This window comes from Chiloscyllium plagiosum, unplaced genomic scaffold (assembly GCF_037043375.1).
Source record: "Chiloscyllium plagiosum isolate Xiang-an unplaced genomic scaffold, Cpla_swu_hap1 HiC_scaffold_39, whole genome shotgun sequence".
Lineage (NCBI taxonomy): Eukaryota > Metazoa > Chordata > Chondrichthyes > Orectolobiformes > Hemiscylliidae > Chiloscyllium > Chiloscyllium plagiosum.
The window spans coordinates 4,859,070-4,877,910 of record NW_028270177.1 but is presented as its reverse complement, the minus strand read 5'-3'; the positions used below and the strand labels follow the sequence as shown (position 1 = coordinate 4,877,910).

Below are 18,841 nucleotides of genomic sequence, written 5' to 3'. Positions count from 1 at the left end.
GGAGATCAGCCAAGCTGCAGGTTTCTGAAAATCAGAAATGAGAAGGATTGGACTCTGAAAAGCCTGTTCTGGATCAGTGGTGCTGGAAGAGCACAGCAATTCAGGCAGCATCCGACGAGCAGCAAAATCGACATTTTTTACAAACCCACCAACTCCCACAGCTGCCTGGATTACACCTCTTCCCACCCTATCTCTTGCAAAAATGCCATCCCATATTCCCAATTCCTCCGCCTCCGCCGTATCTGCTCCCAGGAGGACCAGTTCCACCACAGAACACACCAGATGGCCTCCTTCTTTAGAGACCGCAATTTCCCTTCCCACATGGTTAAAGATGCCCTCCAACGCATCTCGTCCACATCCCGCACCTCCACCCTCAGACCCCACCCCTCCAACTGTAACAAGGACAGAACGCCCCTGGTGCTCACCTTCCACCCGACAAACCTCAGCATAAACCAAATCATCCGCCGACATTTCCGCCACCTCCAAAAAGACCCCACCACCAGGGATATATTTCCCTCCCCACCCCTTTCCGCCTTCCGCAAAGACCGTTCCCTCCGTGACTACCTGGTCAGGTCCACGCCCCCCTACGACCCACCCTCCCATCCTGGCACTTTCCCCTGCCACCGCAGGAACTGTAAAACCTGTGCCCACACCTCCTCCCTCACCTCTATCCAAGGCCCTAAATGAGCCTTCCACATCCGTCAAAGTTTTACCTGCACATCCACTAATATCATTTATTGTATCCGTTGCTCCCGATGCGGTCTCCTCTACATTGGGGAGACTGGGCGCCTCCTAGCAGAGCGCTTTAGGGAACATCTCCGAGACACCCGCACCAATCAACCAAACCGCCCCGTGGCCCAACATTTCAACTCCCCCTCCCACTCTGCCGAGGACATGGAGGTCCTGGGCCTCCTTCACCGCCGCTCCCTCACCACCAGACGCCTGGAGGAAGAACGCCTCATCTTCCGCCTCGGAACACTTCAACCCCAGGGCATCAATGTGGACTTCAACAGCTTCCTCATTTCCCCTTCCCCCACCTCATCCTAGTTTCAAACTTCCAGTTCCGCACTGTCCCCATGACTTGTCCGGACATGTCCGACCTGCCTAGCTCCTTTTCCACCTATCCACTCCACCCTCTCCTCCCTGACCTATCACCTTCATCTCCTCCCCCACTCACCTATTGTACTCTATGCTACTTTCTCCCCACCCCCACCCTCCTCTAGCTTATCTCTCCACGCTTCAGGCTCTCTGCCTTTATTCCTGATGAAGGGCTTTTGCCCAAAACGTCGATTTTGCTGCTCGTCGGATGCTGCCTGAATTGCTGTGCTCTTCCAGCACCACTGATCCAGAATCTGGTTTCCAGCATCTGCAGTCATTGTTTTTACCTCTTAAAAGCCTGTGTTAGCCCAAGATTCTAGAGCAATGGCTGAATGTGTGTCTGGGTGTAGGTGTGGATTGTGTAGGTGTAGCTGGGTGTTGGATTGCATCTGGGCGTAGGTAGAGGTGTATGTAGATGTGTATAGGTGTGTTTGGCTGTAGGTGTAGGTGTGTACATATGTTTGGGTGTAGATGTGTCAGATTAAACACTATTGAGGGTTGGTAAATGGTTAATGGAGCTGATGAAAAGGTCAGCATAGCTCCAGGAGAACCACAATGGACTTGTCAACAGGAGGCGTCTTGAGTTTATGAGAAGGGATTTATTGGCAGGCCCAGGTTTCAGCTGGGAATGTTGGACTTAGGGTGTCCTGAACCTCTGAACGAACTTCCCATTGCTCAGGAACATTAGTCCCTGAACACACTGCTATGGGATGGGGATATTTACTGCTCAGTTAAGACTTCAGCACGGAATTACTCACTGTGCAAATTCATTCCTAACACTAACCTCTACAAATCTGAGCTAATTCGAAACGTGCTGTCACTATCCTAATTCGATCTAGTCCCAGTCACCCATTCCTCCCTGCCTTCACCATCCACACTCACTGACCTCCCCGGCTCACTATCTGGCAGCACCTCCATTTTAAATGTCTCATCCTTGTGTCATTGGAATAAGATTGGAGGGAGAGATTATGGTCGTTATTGATCCCAATGCTGAGTTGAGTAGAGGCAGAGTTGAAAGGGACGGTGTTACATCTTTCTACAGCTTTCTACCATATAAGGAAGTTCAACAATGTTTGACCATGACTCTGCTTCCATCTTGCTCTACATGTTTTGGTTCCTTCCTCCTTTGTTTGGTTTTTATCACGTTTCCTTCTTTATCCCTACACGTTGCATTCTCATGGACCCGGTGGCAATTCACATCCCAACTGGACACAATCTTCCATTACCCCTCGTGAAGTCTGTTGCAGCATGAAATCTTTTGTTGTTTATCTGTTGTGATTTCATTGAATGGTGGTCAGACTTGTTGGGCTGAATGGCCTACCATCACTCCTACACTGAATGATCTTAATTGTTCCTGCCCCACACTCTTATCACAGCCTTTCTGCTTTGATCTTCCTGCCCCTTCCCCATTTCACCAGCTTAAAAACTCTTTAATTTCAACTTCTCTTTAATTCTGATTAACAATTATTGTCCTGAAATGATCATTCTGTTCCTCTCTCCCTAGAACTCTATCCAGTTGTTTTGCAAAATCTCAATTTAAATTTCCAACATCTGCAGCATTTTACTGCTCTATCAATTGCTTTCCTTTAATTCATTCATGGGATATAGGTGTCGCTGGCTGGGCCCAGCATTTATTGCCCATCCCTAGTTGCCCCTTGAGGAGGAGGTGGGGGTGAGTTGCCTTCTTGAACCTCTGCAATCTGTTTAGTGAGTACCCCCCCCCCACTCTGTTAGGAGGGAGATCCAGGATTTTCACCCACAGTCACTGGAGGAACATTCAAATTTGATGTTCTTGCACTTGTCCTGATGATTGAGAGACAAAATATTTTCATACACACGTAGAATAAATGCCCAGGTGGGGATTCTCTGGTCAATAAACTCGATACAGAGAATAGCTTTCACCAGCTGTGATTGACTTGAGATCACGTGTCTGCCATACTTTTGGTTTAGTTCCTGATGCACAGATTGTGGAAAAGCTTTTATCTTTTCCTGACATTAATGATATTTTCTTTGGCATTCTGTTTTTTAAAATCCATCAACAAACCTTCAAACTCCACAGCCCCAGGCACTTTCATTGGTAAGATTTTATGTGTCAGAGGTCACAAGTGATGGAATTTCTTCAGTTGACACATTGCCAGTTTGGGTTGGAATCACGGATCTCAGAGCACTCTGATTTACCTGGGTCACACATGATGTGTTGACACGCATCATTTATGGTGTTTTATGATTGGTGTTTTATGATTGAACCTTCACCCTTTACAGTTAGAGATAGACCCTGGAAGGGTGACATCATGCGACCAAAGCAGATCGTTGAGATTGTTAGCAAACCAGGATCTAAAGCAAAGGAATTCCTTTTATTTTCACACACAATCCCCCCATTGTTTGGACATCAGGGAGTGACTGTTTTGGTGTAATTGCAATTCATGATCTGATTCTTTTAACTGAGGGAGCTCAGAGGCCGTGGGTGTTTCAGTAAGAAAATTTACCCTCTTCACTTAGAATTGTTCATGTGTAGGAAGAGCAAGCTTTAAACAAAGCATCTCAGAAATGTTACAGTGCCCAGGGAGGCCATTCGGCCCAGTGTGTCTGTACCAATTCTATTGCGCCAAATCTCCTGCCTCCTCCCCACATCCTGCACACCACTTCCATCCAGTTACCCGAATGTACTCTCTTGAATGTCTCAATCGACCCTGCTTGCCCCACATTTCCAGGCAGTGCATTCTCAACCCTCATTACGGGCTGAGTGAAAAAACTATTGCCTCACTTCATCTTTGAATCTTTTGCACATCACTTTAAGTCTAAGCCACTTGTTCTTTTTTCTTTAACAAACAGAAAATGGTTGTGCTTACCTATTAAATCTAGCCACAGTTGATTTTGAAAACCTCCATCAAACCTCCTGTCAGCCATTCCCCTTTTGTTTTCCACATTGGGCTTTACAGCACTAGGGGAAGCCATTCATTCCATTGAGCTGGTACTGGCTCCTGGAAAGGATTAATAAATGAAGTGCTCTTTTTCTTTTCCCATAGCCATGTGAACGTTTTTTTAATCAATGATTCAAGAGTTTATCTACTTTCCTTTTGGAAGTTACAATTGTGTCTGCTTCCAGTGGCACTGACAGACAGATCAAGAATGAGAGAGGGCACAGGTTTAAGTTCATTGACACTAGAAGCAATGGTGTGTTGAGGAGAAACATTTCCACGCTCTGGGTGGTTAGGATCTGGAATACATTGCCTGAACTTGTGGTGGTAAGAGGGTCAGTGAGGCTTATTGGATCCTTATCTGTAAAGAAGAAAATGGCAGGGTCATGGCAGAGAAAGAATAGGAGTGGCACACACAGTGAATTGCTGCAATAGAGGGCCAGCATGGTTATGATGGGCAAATGGCCTACTTCAGTGCTGTAAAAATTCTGTAAACAACACATTCCAGATCACAACAACTCGCTGTGTGAAAAAAATAATTCGCTTTATCTTCCCCCGCCAGTTCTTAGGTGAAATATTTTAAATTTGTATCATCCAGTCACTCCCTGGCAGTGTATTACAGACCCCCACCACCTTCTGGGTAAAAGAGGTTTTCCTCAAATCTCCTCTAAATCTCCTGCCTTTCACTTTAAAATTATGCCTCTTTTTACTGACCCTTTGAGAACAGCTGTTTTCTATCCTCCCTCACAATCTGATACACATCAACTGGGTCCCTCTTCCGACTTCTCAGCTCTAAAGAAAACACCCTGGCTTAATGGCTGAACTGCTCCAATCCAGGCTACACCCTGGTGAATCCCCTCACCCTTCATCTACTGTCCTCCTGCAAACTGTTTCACCTCATTTAGTCTATCAAAGCAATTCATCATTTGGATAATAACCTCTCCTTTAAGGCGACCAGTCTCAGCCTCTCCAGAATCACCACAATAATTGCAGTCCCTCATCATTGGTACCATTCCTGTAAATCCCCTCTGCAACCTCTCTCTATCGGAGTTTTAATTATGACTAATTCTGGGCAGCATACCTTCACAGCAAAGTATTTGTTTCTCCAGTGTATCGTTGTAATCCTGTTTTCTGGCAATTGATTCTAATCTGTCCCAGATCCTAAGAGCCTCCTGTTATGTCCTAGTGTCCACAAATGGGCACCCTAATCAGGATTTACTCATTCAGGAAGTATTGAAAGTTTTAAGTCAGTCACAGGATGAGATTCACATGGAACAAGATAGGAGCAAATAATAAATCACAACGATCACTCTGGTAGTTAGTTGGCGATTCCTGATGGCTGCTTTGCAGGAATGTTAATATTTGCACAATAAGACTGAAGTGTATTCAGCCCTGGAGGCAGGAATTGAAGCCGGCCACCTGGATTTATTCATTGAAGCTTTCAATTTGACCTAACCCTGTTTGTTTGCTCTGTTCTCTCTCCACTGCCTCCTTTGTTGTCTAGCTGTCTCCTTGAAGAATATCACTGTGGTCATGGTTGATTTGAACTTCTCTCCCTCGTTTCTCTTAAACTCCAAAGGTGTTCCCCACAGCCTGCAGCCGGTCCTGATTTTGTGTTAATGCTACTCTGTCAGTGTAAGTAGTGGATGGGTCAGAGGAATGAAACAACTCCTGTTGTCAGTGTAAACAGCTAATTGCAGCTGCCTAAGGACCTTGCCTTGTCAGGAATAGGTGGGGTTTTCAATCCAGTAAGTACCGATGCTGTTCAAAACGGTTAGCATGTTGAAGATATTTTAAAAGAAAAAGACAAGACTTACATTTATATGACACCCATCTCAACTTCCAGATGCTCCACAGAGCTTTATTGCCAAAATGTTACCACAATAATGTAAGAAATCAAACAAAAAAAATTGCACACAGCAAACGTCCACTGCAACAATATGATAATGGTGTTGACTGAGATTGAAATGCTGTTCAGGGCACACGGGGATTCTCCCTTCTTCCCTCTGAGGATAGCAGTGTGGGATTCTTTACTTTCACGTGGGAGCTGATAGTGCAGCACATCCTCCATTACTGCACTGGAAGTCTCTGGCTTGGGGTTTAAACCCTCAACCTTCTGACTCAAAGGTGAGAGGCTTTTTCTTAAATGGGAGTCGAATGTTACTGACAAGGCCAATATTTCTTGCTCATCCCTAATTGCCCCTTGACAAGGTGGTGGTGAGTCACCTTCTCCAAACTGCTGCAGTCCAGATGATGTAGGGACATCACAGTGCTTGTTGGGAGGGTATTCTGGGAATTTTACTCAGTAACAGTGAAACCTCATTAATACTTTTCCAAATTAAGATAGTGTCTGGCTTGGGGAGAACTTTCAGGGGGTGGTGTTCCCGAGCATTTGCTGCCCTTGTCCTTCCTATTTAAAGAAAATGGTGTGTTTGGAAAATACTGTTGGAGGAGTCTTGGTGAGTTCCTGCTGCTCTTCATGCAGAGGGTATACCATGCTGTTACTGTGTTGGTGGTGGATGGGGTACCATTCAAATGGGTAGCTTTGTCCTGGATGGTATCAAACCTCTTGAGTGTTGTTGGAGCCACAGACATCAGACAACGGGGAGTATTCCATCACACTGCTGACTTGTGCCTTGTAGATAGTGGACAGGATCTGGTGAGAGAGGTGGTGAGTTACACACCAGTGAATTTACAACTTCTGAACTGCTCTTGTAGACATTATCTTCATATGGCTGGTCGATTTCAGGTTCTGGTCAATGGTAATCCCCAGGATGTTGCTGGGGAATTCAGTGATAGTCATGCTCCTGACTAATAAGGGGCGTTAGTTCAACGCTGTCTTGTTGTAGATGGCCATTGTCTGGAACTTGTGAATCGTGAATGTGACCTGGCACTTCCCAGCTCAGTCTAATTGAGGCTGCTAGCTCCTGAGCCATCACTGACACCAAGCAGCTCCTTTTAACTGGAACTTTTGGTGATGAGAAATGGCTGTGCTATAGGTTGACTGTGTGTGTTAAATGCAGGTATATGAGTGGCATAATATCATCTTACCTTTTCTTCGTCTTTCTTGCAAATTATTTTACTGAAATCCAAAGCTGTCCATGTTTACCCCATTCTTATCCTGGACATTATCAATGGGATTAGAATAAAGAACAAAGAAAATTTACAGCCCAGGAATGGAGCCTTTGGCCCTCCAAGCCTGAGCCGATCCAAATTTATTGTCTAAACCTGACGGTCAATTCCTAAGCATCTGTATCCCTCTACTCCCCACCTACTCATGCAATTATCCAGATGCATCTTTTTTTTTATATAGATATTTTTATTAGAAATTTAACATTTTTACAAGTTTACAAAAATAAACAAAACTCTCAGGTATAAACATTGATATACAATTAGCTCAAATATACAATAGCCAAAATTTGACAAAAAAAAACAAAACAACAAAAAAAAACCGAAAAGAAAAAAAAACAAACAAACAAAACTCAACTATCTACTAATCTAACCTTCCAGATGCATCTTAAATGAATCTACCGTGTCTGCCTCTACCACCTCTGCTGGCAACGTTTTCCAAACGCCGACCACCCTCTGTGTGAAGTACTTGCCGTGTGTATTCCCCTTAAACTTTCCACCTCTCACCTTGAAAGCATGACCTCTCGTTATTGAATCCTTCACCCTGGGAAAAAGCTTGTCTCTATCCACCCTGCCTATACCCTCCATATTTTATAAACCTCAATCAGGTCCCCCCTCAATCTCCTTTTTTCTAATGAAAACAATCCTAACCTACTCAACCTCTCTTCATAGCTAGCACCTTCCATACCAGGCAACATCCTCGTAAACCTTCTCTGCACCCTCTCCAAAGCGTCCACATCCTTTTGGTAATGTGGCGACCAGAACTGTACACAGTATTCTAAATGAGGCCGAAGCAATGTCTTGTACAATGTTAACATGACTTGCCAGCTCTTATACTCAATAACCCGTCCAATGAAGGCAAGCATATGATATGCCTTCTTGACCACTCTATCCACCTGTACAGCAACCTTTAGGGTACAATGGACCTGCACTCCCAGATCTCTCTGCCCATCAACGTTTTCCAAGGCTCTTCCCAAGACTGGCTTATACATAATGGGCTGAAGGGCCTCTTTGCTGTAAATATGCTTTGTCTCTGTCCTCACCTCTCTGTCTTTTGAGCTCCTGCTATCTGTAATTGTGTGCACTTTCCTGTCTTAACTGGAAATCTACAAAGGCCTTGAAAAGGTAGCAATCAGCTTAAACACTGGATTGTCTATTGCACATGTGCTATCCACAGGATAGTGTACGAAAAACCCCAAGCCTGTGAACACCAGCATTTTGACTGACAGAGCAGGAGGTGCTGATGAGCACCATCAGTTCCAATATTCTCTCTTCCCCTTGAAATCACACACTGGTAATGTACAGCTGTGCCTCAGAGATTCCTGTCTCATTCCTGATCCCCTCCAGCAGTTGGGGTAGTTTGTAGTTTAGCCTTGATTGTGGTGTAACAGCCTCAAAAGGCAGAATAATCTCTTCCTGCTTCTAAATGCTTATCCTAAAATCCTTGGCTGAATTGGATGAGCTGTGACAAGTGGAAACACTCCAGGAATATACAGTATCACATCCAAAATATTACTTGCAAGTTCTTTTCTAAGCTACAAGGATTTACACTTGCTCTTGTTTAATTTTACTTTATACTCGGTAACCTTTCACTCTGTTACAAATCTGGCCAGCAAGGAGATTGGGGATTCCAATGTCACACATGACAGAAGCAGTTTTTGTTGTCTAAATCTAGTACACATTGCCTCCCAGTATAGTTTCATGTTTATAATCATGTTTAAGTTCATTCAAATAGTTTTTATTTATTCTTTCATGGGATGTGGGCACTGATGTCACGACCATAATTGCCTTTGAATAGCATGACTTGCTTGGCAATTTCAGAGAACATTTCAGAATCAAAAACATTGCTGTGAGTCTGAAGTCACATGTAGGTCAGGTCGAATAAGGATGGTCAATTTCTTGCCTCAAAGGGCATGAGTGAATTTTACTCCAATTGATTATTATTGCAATAGTCCCCTTTACTGAGATGAAAGCTTTCAATTTCAGGTGATTAATTACAGGCAGAGGGGCCAGCTGCAGGGTTAGGCCATTCAGCCCCTCCAACCTGCTGTGCTGTTCAATATAATCACGGCTGATCTGACTGTAACCTCAGATCGACATTCCCACCTGCCCATAAATTTCCATTGCTTTGCTCACTCAGCCAGTTCAAAGGACTCCAAGATCTGGAGTCACATGTAGGCCAGACAGAGTAAGGATGGCAGATTTTCTTCTCTAATAGATTCCAGGTAATTAGTGGGAGGTTTAGAGGGGGTGTGTGGCAGAATATTTTCACCCAGAAGCTCATGGGAATCTAACACTAATCTGTAAGGGTTTGAGAGGCAGAAACCCTCGTCACATTGAGGAAGTATTTAGATGTGCGCTTGCAATGCCAAGGCAAACAAGGCCATTGGCCAACTGCTAGGAAATGGGATTAGAATAGTGAGGTGGTTGTTTTAGACTGACACAGACTTAGTGGGCTGAAGGGCCTTTATCTGTGCTATAGACCTCCATGACTCCACTAGCTACCAAGCTGGGGTTTGAACCCTCATCTCTCGAGTATTAGTTTGATCCTTTGGGTTACTAGCCTAGTAATATTAGCATTATACCACTGGTTCCCCAGTCATATACATTATGTGACAGTGCCACATGTAAAGTATAGCTCAGTAATGGTTCAAGAATTCTGGGATTTACCCAAACATACTGATGGATATACTAACAGACAATAGCAAGCATCATCTCTCTCTCTCTCTCTCTGTTCCTACATGCTTGTGCCCTCTGAGGTGAGACAGAATGCACTATCGTTCCTGTCTGTCTGTCATCAGCCTCCAGCCACCCAAGTAAAAATTTCCACATGGCTTTACAGGACCCCTGGGAAGTCTCCAAGGAGACCATCAGTGATGTAAAACAGAGTAATCAATAGCTTAACTCACTCTGGGTCAGAACAACTCTATTGAGTTAGCCAGCAATGTCTGTAACACCCTGAGGCTAGTGGAGGGTGGGGATGGTTCAGATCCACTGGGAACGGATTGTTCTGCTGTTCCGACAGCGCAGTCCAGCTGGCTAATTGCAGGTATCCCTCCGAGTGATTTGCTCAGGTGTACAGTGGTTTGCAAATGCTCTGTGTCTAGTGGACTGAGACCCATTTCTTCAAGAGTGACCTTTGTCTTGTTTGTGCCATTGCTCCCAGGGGTGCAGAGGCAGATTGTGCACTGTTTGGAGAAGATTGCAGGAATCGTCCAAGAGCAATACTGTGAGCTCCTCCCTCGACCCGACGACAAGCAGAGGAGCTGCCACCCAGAGCCATGCCCAGCTCGGTCAGTATCCACCCACAGAGGGCAACACTTCCTGAAAACTGTGTTCTCTTGACTATTACTCCATTAAGCCCCATGCTGCTGTAAACTTGCTCCTAGACTGAAGTTATAAAATGCAATTTTTTTTTGTTGTCAGATCACTCCCTGGCCACACTTGCCCTATTTCAGTAACCTCCTCCAGTCGTAACAACTCTGAGATCTCCATCCTCCAACCAGTTTGATGTTTCCAGTGTAATTTCCTGCTCTGTTAACAGCTGTGCCTTAATCGACCTGGGTCCTGAGCTAAAGAGGATCCTCCCTGAAACTCACCATCCCTCCAAACCTGGCTTTCCTCCTTAGAGATGCTCTTTAAAAACCTACCTCTTTGACCATAACAGTATGGCCACCTGACCTAACAGCCTGGATTTGCATCCTCAAGAGAGGCAGTGGGAGTCGGGAAAGCTCCCAGTTTGCCTATCCTCAGGGGAAAGTCCCCACAGAGCTGGGGTTTTCACTGCTGGGAGGTGGGTGCTGCCTGATGTCAGGTCTGTCATTCCAGCAAAGTGCTTGGGGGCAGCCTCAGGAACTGGCCAATGTGAAGGTGGGCTGCCTTAGTTCCTGGGAACCTGAATCCAGTTACAACTGGAAAGCCCTGAGGCCCTCACTCCTCGGCCCTCCCAAACACTCCCTCTACCTCCACCTACCCACTAATACCTCATGCCAGGGTATGCCCTACCACATCCTCAATGTCCTTATAGCCTCATGCCCGGCTGGTACACTTCAATGCCAATCACTTACTATGAATGGTTTAGAAACAATGGATGCTTTAGTGAAAGTAAGATGCGTGAGAGAAACATCATTCATTCATGACAACCCCGTGACCTCAAAAAGTTTTCTCTTTTGCTACAGCTCCATTGAAATGTCAATTATCTTTAAAGTATCAGTCGGTGAAACTGCAAGAGCTTGGAACCTTGCATAAATAAACATTGGGAAATTGAAAGCAGAGATCTGAGAGCCAAAGCTGTCCACCAAAGTGTCAGGTACTTCAACAGAGTAAAGGATGTATGAGCTCTCAGCACTGTACTGGTTTCCTTAGACTCATTCAGAGGATCTTATAGCCCATTCCACTTGAGCGGTTTCTTTGTCCAATGTAGCCTCTCCAAGGCCCATAAACAAAATTGAGCAGAAAACTTCAGGAGATGCCCTCCCTTCCATCACATGGAGCTGGTTGGAGATAGCACTGTACAGAGCTTGGAGCATTCCTTCCTGGAATGACAATCAGCATTCCATTTATCACCCCGGGACCTCAATGTAAAGCATACCCAGGCCTGATGGAGGAAGGGTACCTCTGAGCCTGAGAAGGAGCAGCATGGCTGTGAAGAGGGCCGGTGAGGCATTAGACCCCAGCTTGAGGCCATTAGCATCGAGTGAGGGTGCTTGAAGGTAACACCAAGCCCTTGAACCTCCCCACGTTCCTGTACTCAGTGTCAGTCCAGATTCTGTACATGATTGAAGGGTGTGGGATTTAAACCCAGCACTGACTGACTCGATCGACAGAACCTCTACAGGAACAAGATTGGTGCTACTCACAAACAGTGTGCAGACTGTGCAGCTGTGTCTCGAGTCCGAGCTCCCCAGGGTGAAGTTCATTGAAATAATAGGAATCTTGACCCTCATTCTGGTCATAGCCTGTAAACAATAAGGAGCAAGTGTCAGCTGCTATCTAGGCAGGGTTTCTGTCGGCTGCCTCTCACCAGGGAAGTCTGTCTATGTTTACACAGATGGTGGGTTGGTGATTGGCAGGTGTGCTCCTCATCCTGCGGAGAATTGGGAACCATGAAGAGGACGGTGCTCTGTATCCAGAGTGTGGGGCTGGATGAGCAGCGGGCATTACAACCCTCCGACTGTCAACACCTGCCCAGGCCTGAGACCACCAGCCCCTGTAACAGGGAGATTCCCTGCCCTTCAGACTGGAGTACGGGCAACTGGTCAGAGGTGAGAGCATCGAGGGTTAAATGTCAGGGCAATTGCGCGAAGGCAGGAGGCTTTCTACATGCACAGAGATAATGATTGACAGCCAATAAGGTCAACAAGGAAATATCTGTCTTGAGCTCCTTAAGTCTGGTTTCACTTAGCTCCATCTTGCTGACCTGACCCTTTAAGCTAAGACGTTGTAAATGTTGTGCTTGTGAAACTTTAGAAGCTCTTGTTGCCTTTTTCTTAAAGGGACAGTCTCACTGGATACCAGGTAAAAACAAGGACTGCAGATGCTGAAACTAGAGTGGTGCAGAAAAGCACAGCAGTTCAGGCAGCATCCGAGGAGCAGGAAAATCGACGTTTCGGGCAAAAGCCCTTCATCTATTCCTAATGAAGGGCTTTTGCCCGAAACATCGATTTTCCTGCTCCTCGGATGCTGCCTGAACTGCTGTGCTTTTCCAGCATCACTCTATTCACTGGATGCCATCCAGAAGCCATCAAACTATAATAAAGAACCTTGATGCTCTGTAGATTGTTTGATTGTATTTACCCATTCTCAGGATATGGGCATTGCTAGCAAGGCTGGCATTTATGGTCCCCATGACTTGTCCGGACTTGTCCTACCTGCCTATCTCCTTTTCCACCTATCCACTCCACCCTCTCCTCCCTGACCTATCACCTTCATCCCCTCCCCCACTCACCCATTGTACTCTATGCTACTTTCTCCCCACCCCCACCCTCCTCTAGCTTATCTCTCCCCGCTCCAGGCTCACTGCCTTTATTCCTGATGAAGGGCTTTTGCCCAAAACGTCGATTTCGAAGCTCCTTGGATGCTGCCTGAACTGCTGTGCTCTTCCAGCACCACTGATCCAGATTTATGGTACATTGTCTACTCAGTCAGTGGTGTTTGCAGTTTGCTGCAGTCCGTGAGGTGGAGGTGTTTGCACAGCACTGCGATGCCCCACAGCGAGCACTTGAGATTCAACCACCCTGGTGTGGGGCGAGAGGCCCCAATCCAGTAAGGATATCAGATGCAGTTCCCGAAAGGGACGCTGCTAACCCAGTTAGGTTTTTAATGATAATCTGACACTGCCATGGCCATTTTTACCAATAACAACACTGTATTGCCAGCTGTGTATAACTGAACTCTGATGTTCAAATTACTTTTGGTAGGATTGAAGCCAGTCTCCTCAGTGCTGTATGGTCTAGGGTGTGATTACTGGAGCAGGAACAGAATCCCTATACTGCTCCAGCCCTTTCAGAAAGCCTGTAAATGTGTTATAACTTTAGCTGATTCTAATTTCAGGTGAAACCTATTACAGGTGTCCTCAACTTGTAAATGTCCAACTTCTGAATGCTTGTACTTAGAAACACAATTCCATACAGGGTATAATTTTAAAGACTCTACCTATGAACATTTCTTGTACTTACAGACAGCCACTTTACATTGTCCTGTATTGTGTTCCGACTTGCGTAGAAATTGACTTGCAAATGGACTCAAGGACAGAACCCATTCACAACCCAGGGAGTGCTTATATTTGGGAAATATAGTTCAGAGCACTGCTCCTTCATCAGGCTCTAAAAGCTAATGCTTCCAAATAAATCTGTTGGACTATAACCTGGTGTTGTGTAATTTTTAACTTCGTACACCCCAGTCCAACACCAGCTCCTCCACATCTTGGGAAGTATAGAACTGTCAGAGTATCAGAAGATGTTCATTGTGATTCTGGGACACGTGACCTCACTGCAAGTTAGTAATGCCCTCACTGCTGGTGGGGGAAAGATTTACAATATCACCTCCTATTGGTTGACTAAAAGGGTTACAGAAATTGCTGGAGAAACTCAGCAGGTCTGATAGCATCTGTCAGTCACCCGAGACTCGAAATGTTCAACTCTGTTTCACTCTGCACAGATGCTGCTAGACTTGCTGAGTCTCACCAACATTGTTACAAACTCTATTCACCAAATGATTGGTGTTGAATGTAGGCTTGAAGGAAGTAGAATAATAGAATAATTTACTGCACGGGGGAGGCCATTCAGCCCACCGTGATCCTTTGAAATGGCTCATTCTATTGTTCTGTCAGGTCTCTGAGCACTTTGGTATCTTTGTTTACAGAGATTTACAGATTTCCACACAAATGACAAACAAGAATATTGTTGTGCAATCACTCTCAGTGAATCCTTTGAACTTGGTTGTTTTGCTTCCAGAACTTTGTCTTCCTTAGCTTTTCCTTCTGTGAATTTAACTGTAAAATGATGACCGTTGCTGAAGGATTTATGTCTCAGTTTTAACATTTGTTTTTTTTTCCCCAGTGCTCTGTGACCTGTGGGGAGGGATTGAGGAGGCGCAGTGTCCTGTGTCTAAACAATACCAACATGACGTGCAGCTTTCAGATGAAGCCAGCTACCAAAAGCCAGTGCCAGCTGAAGCCTTGCCCCCCGCACAGAACGGGTTTCACACCCCATGATTGGTCGGGCAGTGGGGCATCCAGTAAAGAACTCTACAATGAAGTGGCTTTCAATGTGAACTTTGGCCCCAGCAGGTCAGGTCAGGAAGACAATTCAAACCAAATTATTAACATCGCCAATCCTCATCTGTCTGATCTCGATACACCCGTGCCACTCCCATCAGAAGATAACAAGATAAATAACCATATCCTTGAAGATGATTTCACTGTCCACAGCAGCCAGGCTGAGAATTCTGAAAAAACCAATGTCTTTGTAGATGACTTCTATTATGATTATAACTTCATAAACTTCCATGAAGACCTTAACTATGATCCAGAAGACAGGCTCGAAGAGGAAGAGTGGACAGGTGAGGACATTAAACATGACAAAGAGCATCTGGAGATAAATAATATATCAAACAATGTTTGGGAGAGAATACCTGATGAAAGCCATGATATTACTGTCGATGATACAGGGTCAGAGGGGTTGGAGAATGTTGTGTCAACACCCACAACAAATGGAAAGCCAGGCAGTCAAGACGAAATAGAAACAGTACCTAATCCAATTGTAACTTCTGCTTCAGGAGCAAACACAGCAGATGTTGAGTTGAGTGAACTTCCGACAGAGTACCTCAGAGTGACAGATAGTAGTCCAATTACATTGTATGACATAAACAGTGAAGATGATGAGGAAGAATTGTTTGAGGAAGATGAATTGCTGCCCATTCGAAACGCAACAAAGCATGGTGTTAAGGAAATTTTATCTCCAGGTTTTCCAACAACCAATGATGCGATGAGCATTGATCACATGATCAGAACCCACAGTCCTCATCATGACAGCCCCCCATCAATTGCAATGGCTACCTCATCACCAAATAATGATGTAAACATTCCCAATGCTTCCAAGACCTGGCAGCAAGACTATCCTGAAGACAAGCAGAATATTACTGACCACAACATGAGTCATCGTCTTTCCAGTACAACTGAGCTGGGGGATCAATTTGATATCAAAGCGGCAGGTTATACACATCCTTCAGACAGGAAAGAACAAGGAAAAGGTCGAGAATCAAAGGGGCCCATAGGTAATATGAAAGGAAATCCATTGGAGGGAGAAGAGACAGTTGAGAAAGATGAGCAGGAGATTGTAAATGAGAAAGCCCACTTCCCCAGCAGCACATGGGGCATTAGCCATTATCCAGGTGATGTGGTCCATGTGGATGACAGTCAATATCTACAGCATGACATCAATGATCAAAACATGGATGTTATTAATAAAAACCTTCACTCCTGGGAAAGCCTTGGTGGTTTCACCTCTGTCACTGAAACATTAACTACAACACCGTCATTCTTCGTTGATCCAAATGACGTTCCCATTTCAGAACTATTACGTCAGTCGGTTCACCAAAAACAAACTGAAGCTAACTCACCAGGATGGCATCATGTGGGCAGTTCTTCATGGTCACCAGGAAAGGTGATGAAACCAGGCGATTCTGAGTATGATCACACCCCAGCAAATGTGCATCCCCACCGTCATTCTATCCCAACACAAGCTCTGCCTCTGTTGACTCCAGTATTAGCTACATCATCCCCAGTGTTCTCAGAAACAACAGGTGTGTCAACAACTCCAGTGGCTTTGCCAGGTCAGCCAAATCTGGATCATCCACTAAAAACTCAGAGTACGAGTGACAGAACCCAATCACACTATTTGCCGCCAATTGAGATCACCCAATCTGGTCGTTCATTTGTTCACACAGTGACACCACAGTCTAGGCTGTCAACAAAATCATCATTGACACCAGCAAGTCTACATCAACAGGGGACACAACTGGGGAAAACTCCATCATCAAGATCTATAGCAGGGAGCTCCACACGAACTACTACGTCTTCAGGTAAAGGTATCTCCAGACCTAAGCTGTCAGCAGCTACATCACCAAGCCCTACCTCACCTTTAGGTACATCACTGATATTAGCAAAGAAGACTCAACAATCAGTCACTGCTCTACCTGTGGCCATTCCTCAAGCTTCCATCTCTGTCCCATCTGTGATAGTTTCAACAACTACTCATTCCAAAGTAAACTCAAAGGAAGAAACTCTGGTGGATTTGACAACCCTGGTGAATTCTGAGAACAGAACTGATGAAGACAATGTGGAAGTTGGTGAAATTGATCAAGGGGTTGCTGAGTCAGATTACAGCAATGGCTCCCTTCCAGCCACCGTGGCAACCCCTGAAATCCATCCCTCGACAGTCTCCAGCCATAAACCTTTCTCAAAGAATACAACGGAAATTCATGCAACTTCAACAATCTCACTGATAGAAACAGCCACCAATCCAATCTCTGGAGTAAATACAGAATCCACTGCTTACTGGGTGGTTGGAAACTGGAGTGAGGCAAGTATCAGAGTTGATCCACAAGTCAACAATATCCAAAATGTTCTTTTGATTGAAGGAGTGAACATAGAACAAAGGAGCCGAGGAGGTCATTCAACTCTTTGAGACCACTCTACTGTTCAATTGGATTATGATTAGCTCAATCCAGCTACCCTTGCTCCATTTCCCTCAATATAACACGTGTTTTGTTAATGTAAATTGGCTGTAATGTGATTGATGAATTGTAGACATGGTTTCTAAAGCCTGAACTTTAAAGCGTGTATTGGCTATAATGCAATTCCAGTCCCACTAGTTAAACTGGTGCTGGTGTTACACGATTTTCTTATAACACAGGATTGCACAAGAATGGAACTGTCGCGTTATAGCAGAACCGACTGTACCCATGTCAAGCAAAATAAGGATATTGGTCTTAGATTTAAAATGATTAATTAACCGTCTGTATCTAGTGCTTTCTATGGGAGACACTTGTTTAAAGAAGTTTTTTTTCTAATTTCACCCTAACTCTAGTTAGAGTTTTCTCTAACTTCCCTCAATGGCCTGTTTTTAAAATTTGTTCTTGAGATCTGGCCGTCACTGGCCAGAATGCCCATCCTAAATTGTCCCGCCCTGGAAGAAATAGTGGTGAGCTGCCTGCTCAATTTGCTCTAGTCCTTGGGTTTAGGAACATCCACAATGTTATTAGGGAGGGAGCTCCAGAATTCTGACCCAGCGACAGTGAAGGAACGGCGATGTATTTCCAATGTCATGTGACTCAGAGGAGAACTTACAGGTGGTGACATTATGTCCTGTTGCTCTACCTCACTGGTGCAAAACTAACTATTGTCTTTCAAATCCTAAAAGTCTCAATCTAATCACTCCTTCATTTACTAATTTCCAGGCTCAGTTTCATGAACACTGTCTTCGTCTCTTCTATAAACCATGGGTGGCACGGTGGCACAGTGGTTAGCACTGTTGCCTCACAGCGCCAGAGACCCGGGTTCAATTCCCGCCTCAGGCGACTGACTGTGTGGAGTTTGCACATTCTCCCCGTGTCTGTGTGGGTTTCCTCCGGGTGCTCCGGTTTCCTCCCACAGTCCAAAAATGTGCAGGTCAGGTGAATTGGCTGGGCTAAATTGCCCGTAGTGTTAGGTGCAGGGGTAAATGTAGAGGAATGGGTCTGGGTGGGTTGCGCTTCGGTGAGTTGGTGTGGACTTGTTGGGCCGAAGGGCCTGTTTCCACACTGTAAGTAATCTAATCTAAAACACGCTGTTTATTTCATTCACATTTAAATAACACCCTTCCATTCTCTTTGTCCTCCATTTCTGAACTGTAGTAGTTTCAAATCTGCCCACCATTGTGTCAGTTTTGTCTCCTCAAACTACCCTGAGTACGGATAGCTCAAGGGGTAGGCAATGAAACTGAGGTTCAGACCATGGTATGGGCCAGGGCTTTCTATAGTCTGACTATCATGGTCCAACCAACGTCCGCCTTCACTCCAAACGTATGGATCTGTCAGTGGTTCATGCAAAGTTTTGGAAAGACGGAGATGGGTTCTCACAGCCAACTAAATAAAACAAAATGTGCCTTCACACCTATGAACACTGGGTTGATTGTTGGCCTGAAACAATTCTTTTT

At 45.0% G+C, this 18,841-nt stretch overlaps 1 protein-coding gene across 1 annotated transcript in view; it reads left to right on the top strand.

Moving 5' to 3' along the window:
- The window catches only part of adamts7 (ADAM metallopeptidase with thrombospondin type 1 motif 7), a 199,327-nt gene that overhangs the window by 116,679 nt on the left and 63,807 nt on the right, over positions 1-18,841 (top strand). The window contains exons 17-19 of the mRNA XM_043677125.2: positions 10,312-10,438; positions 12,196-12,409; positions 14,705-17,227. Coding sequence (XP_043533060.2) covers positions 10,312-10,438; positions 12,196-12,409; positions 14,705-17,227 — 2,864 coding nt within the window. The remainder of the gene's footprint in view (positions 1-10,311; positions 10,439-12,195; positions 12,410-14,704; positions 17,228-18,841) is intronic.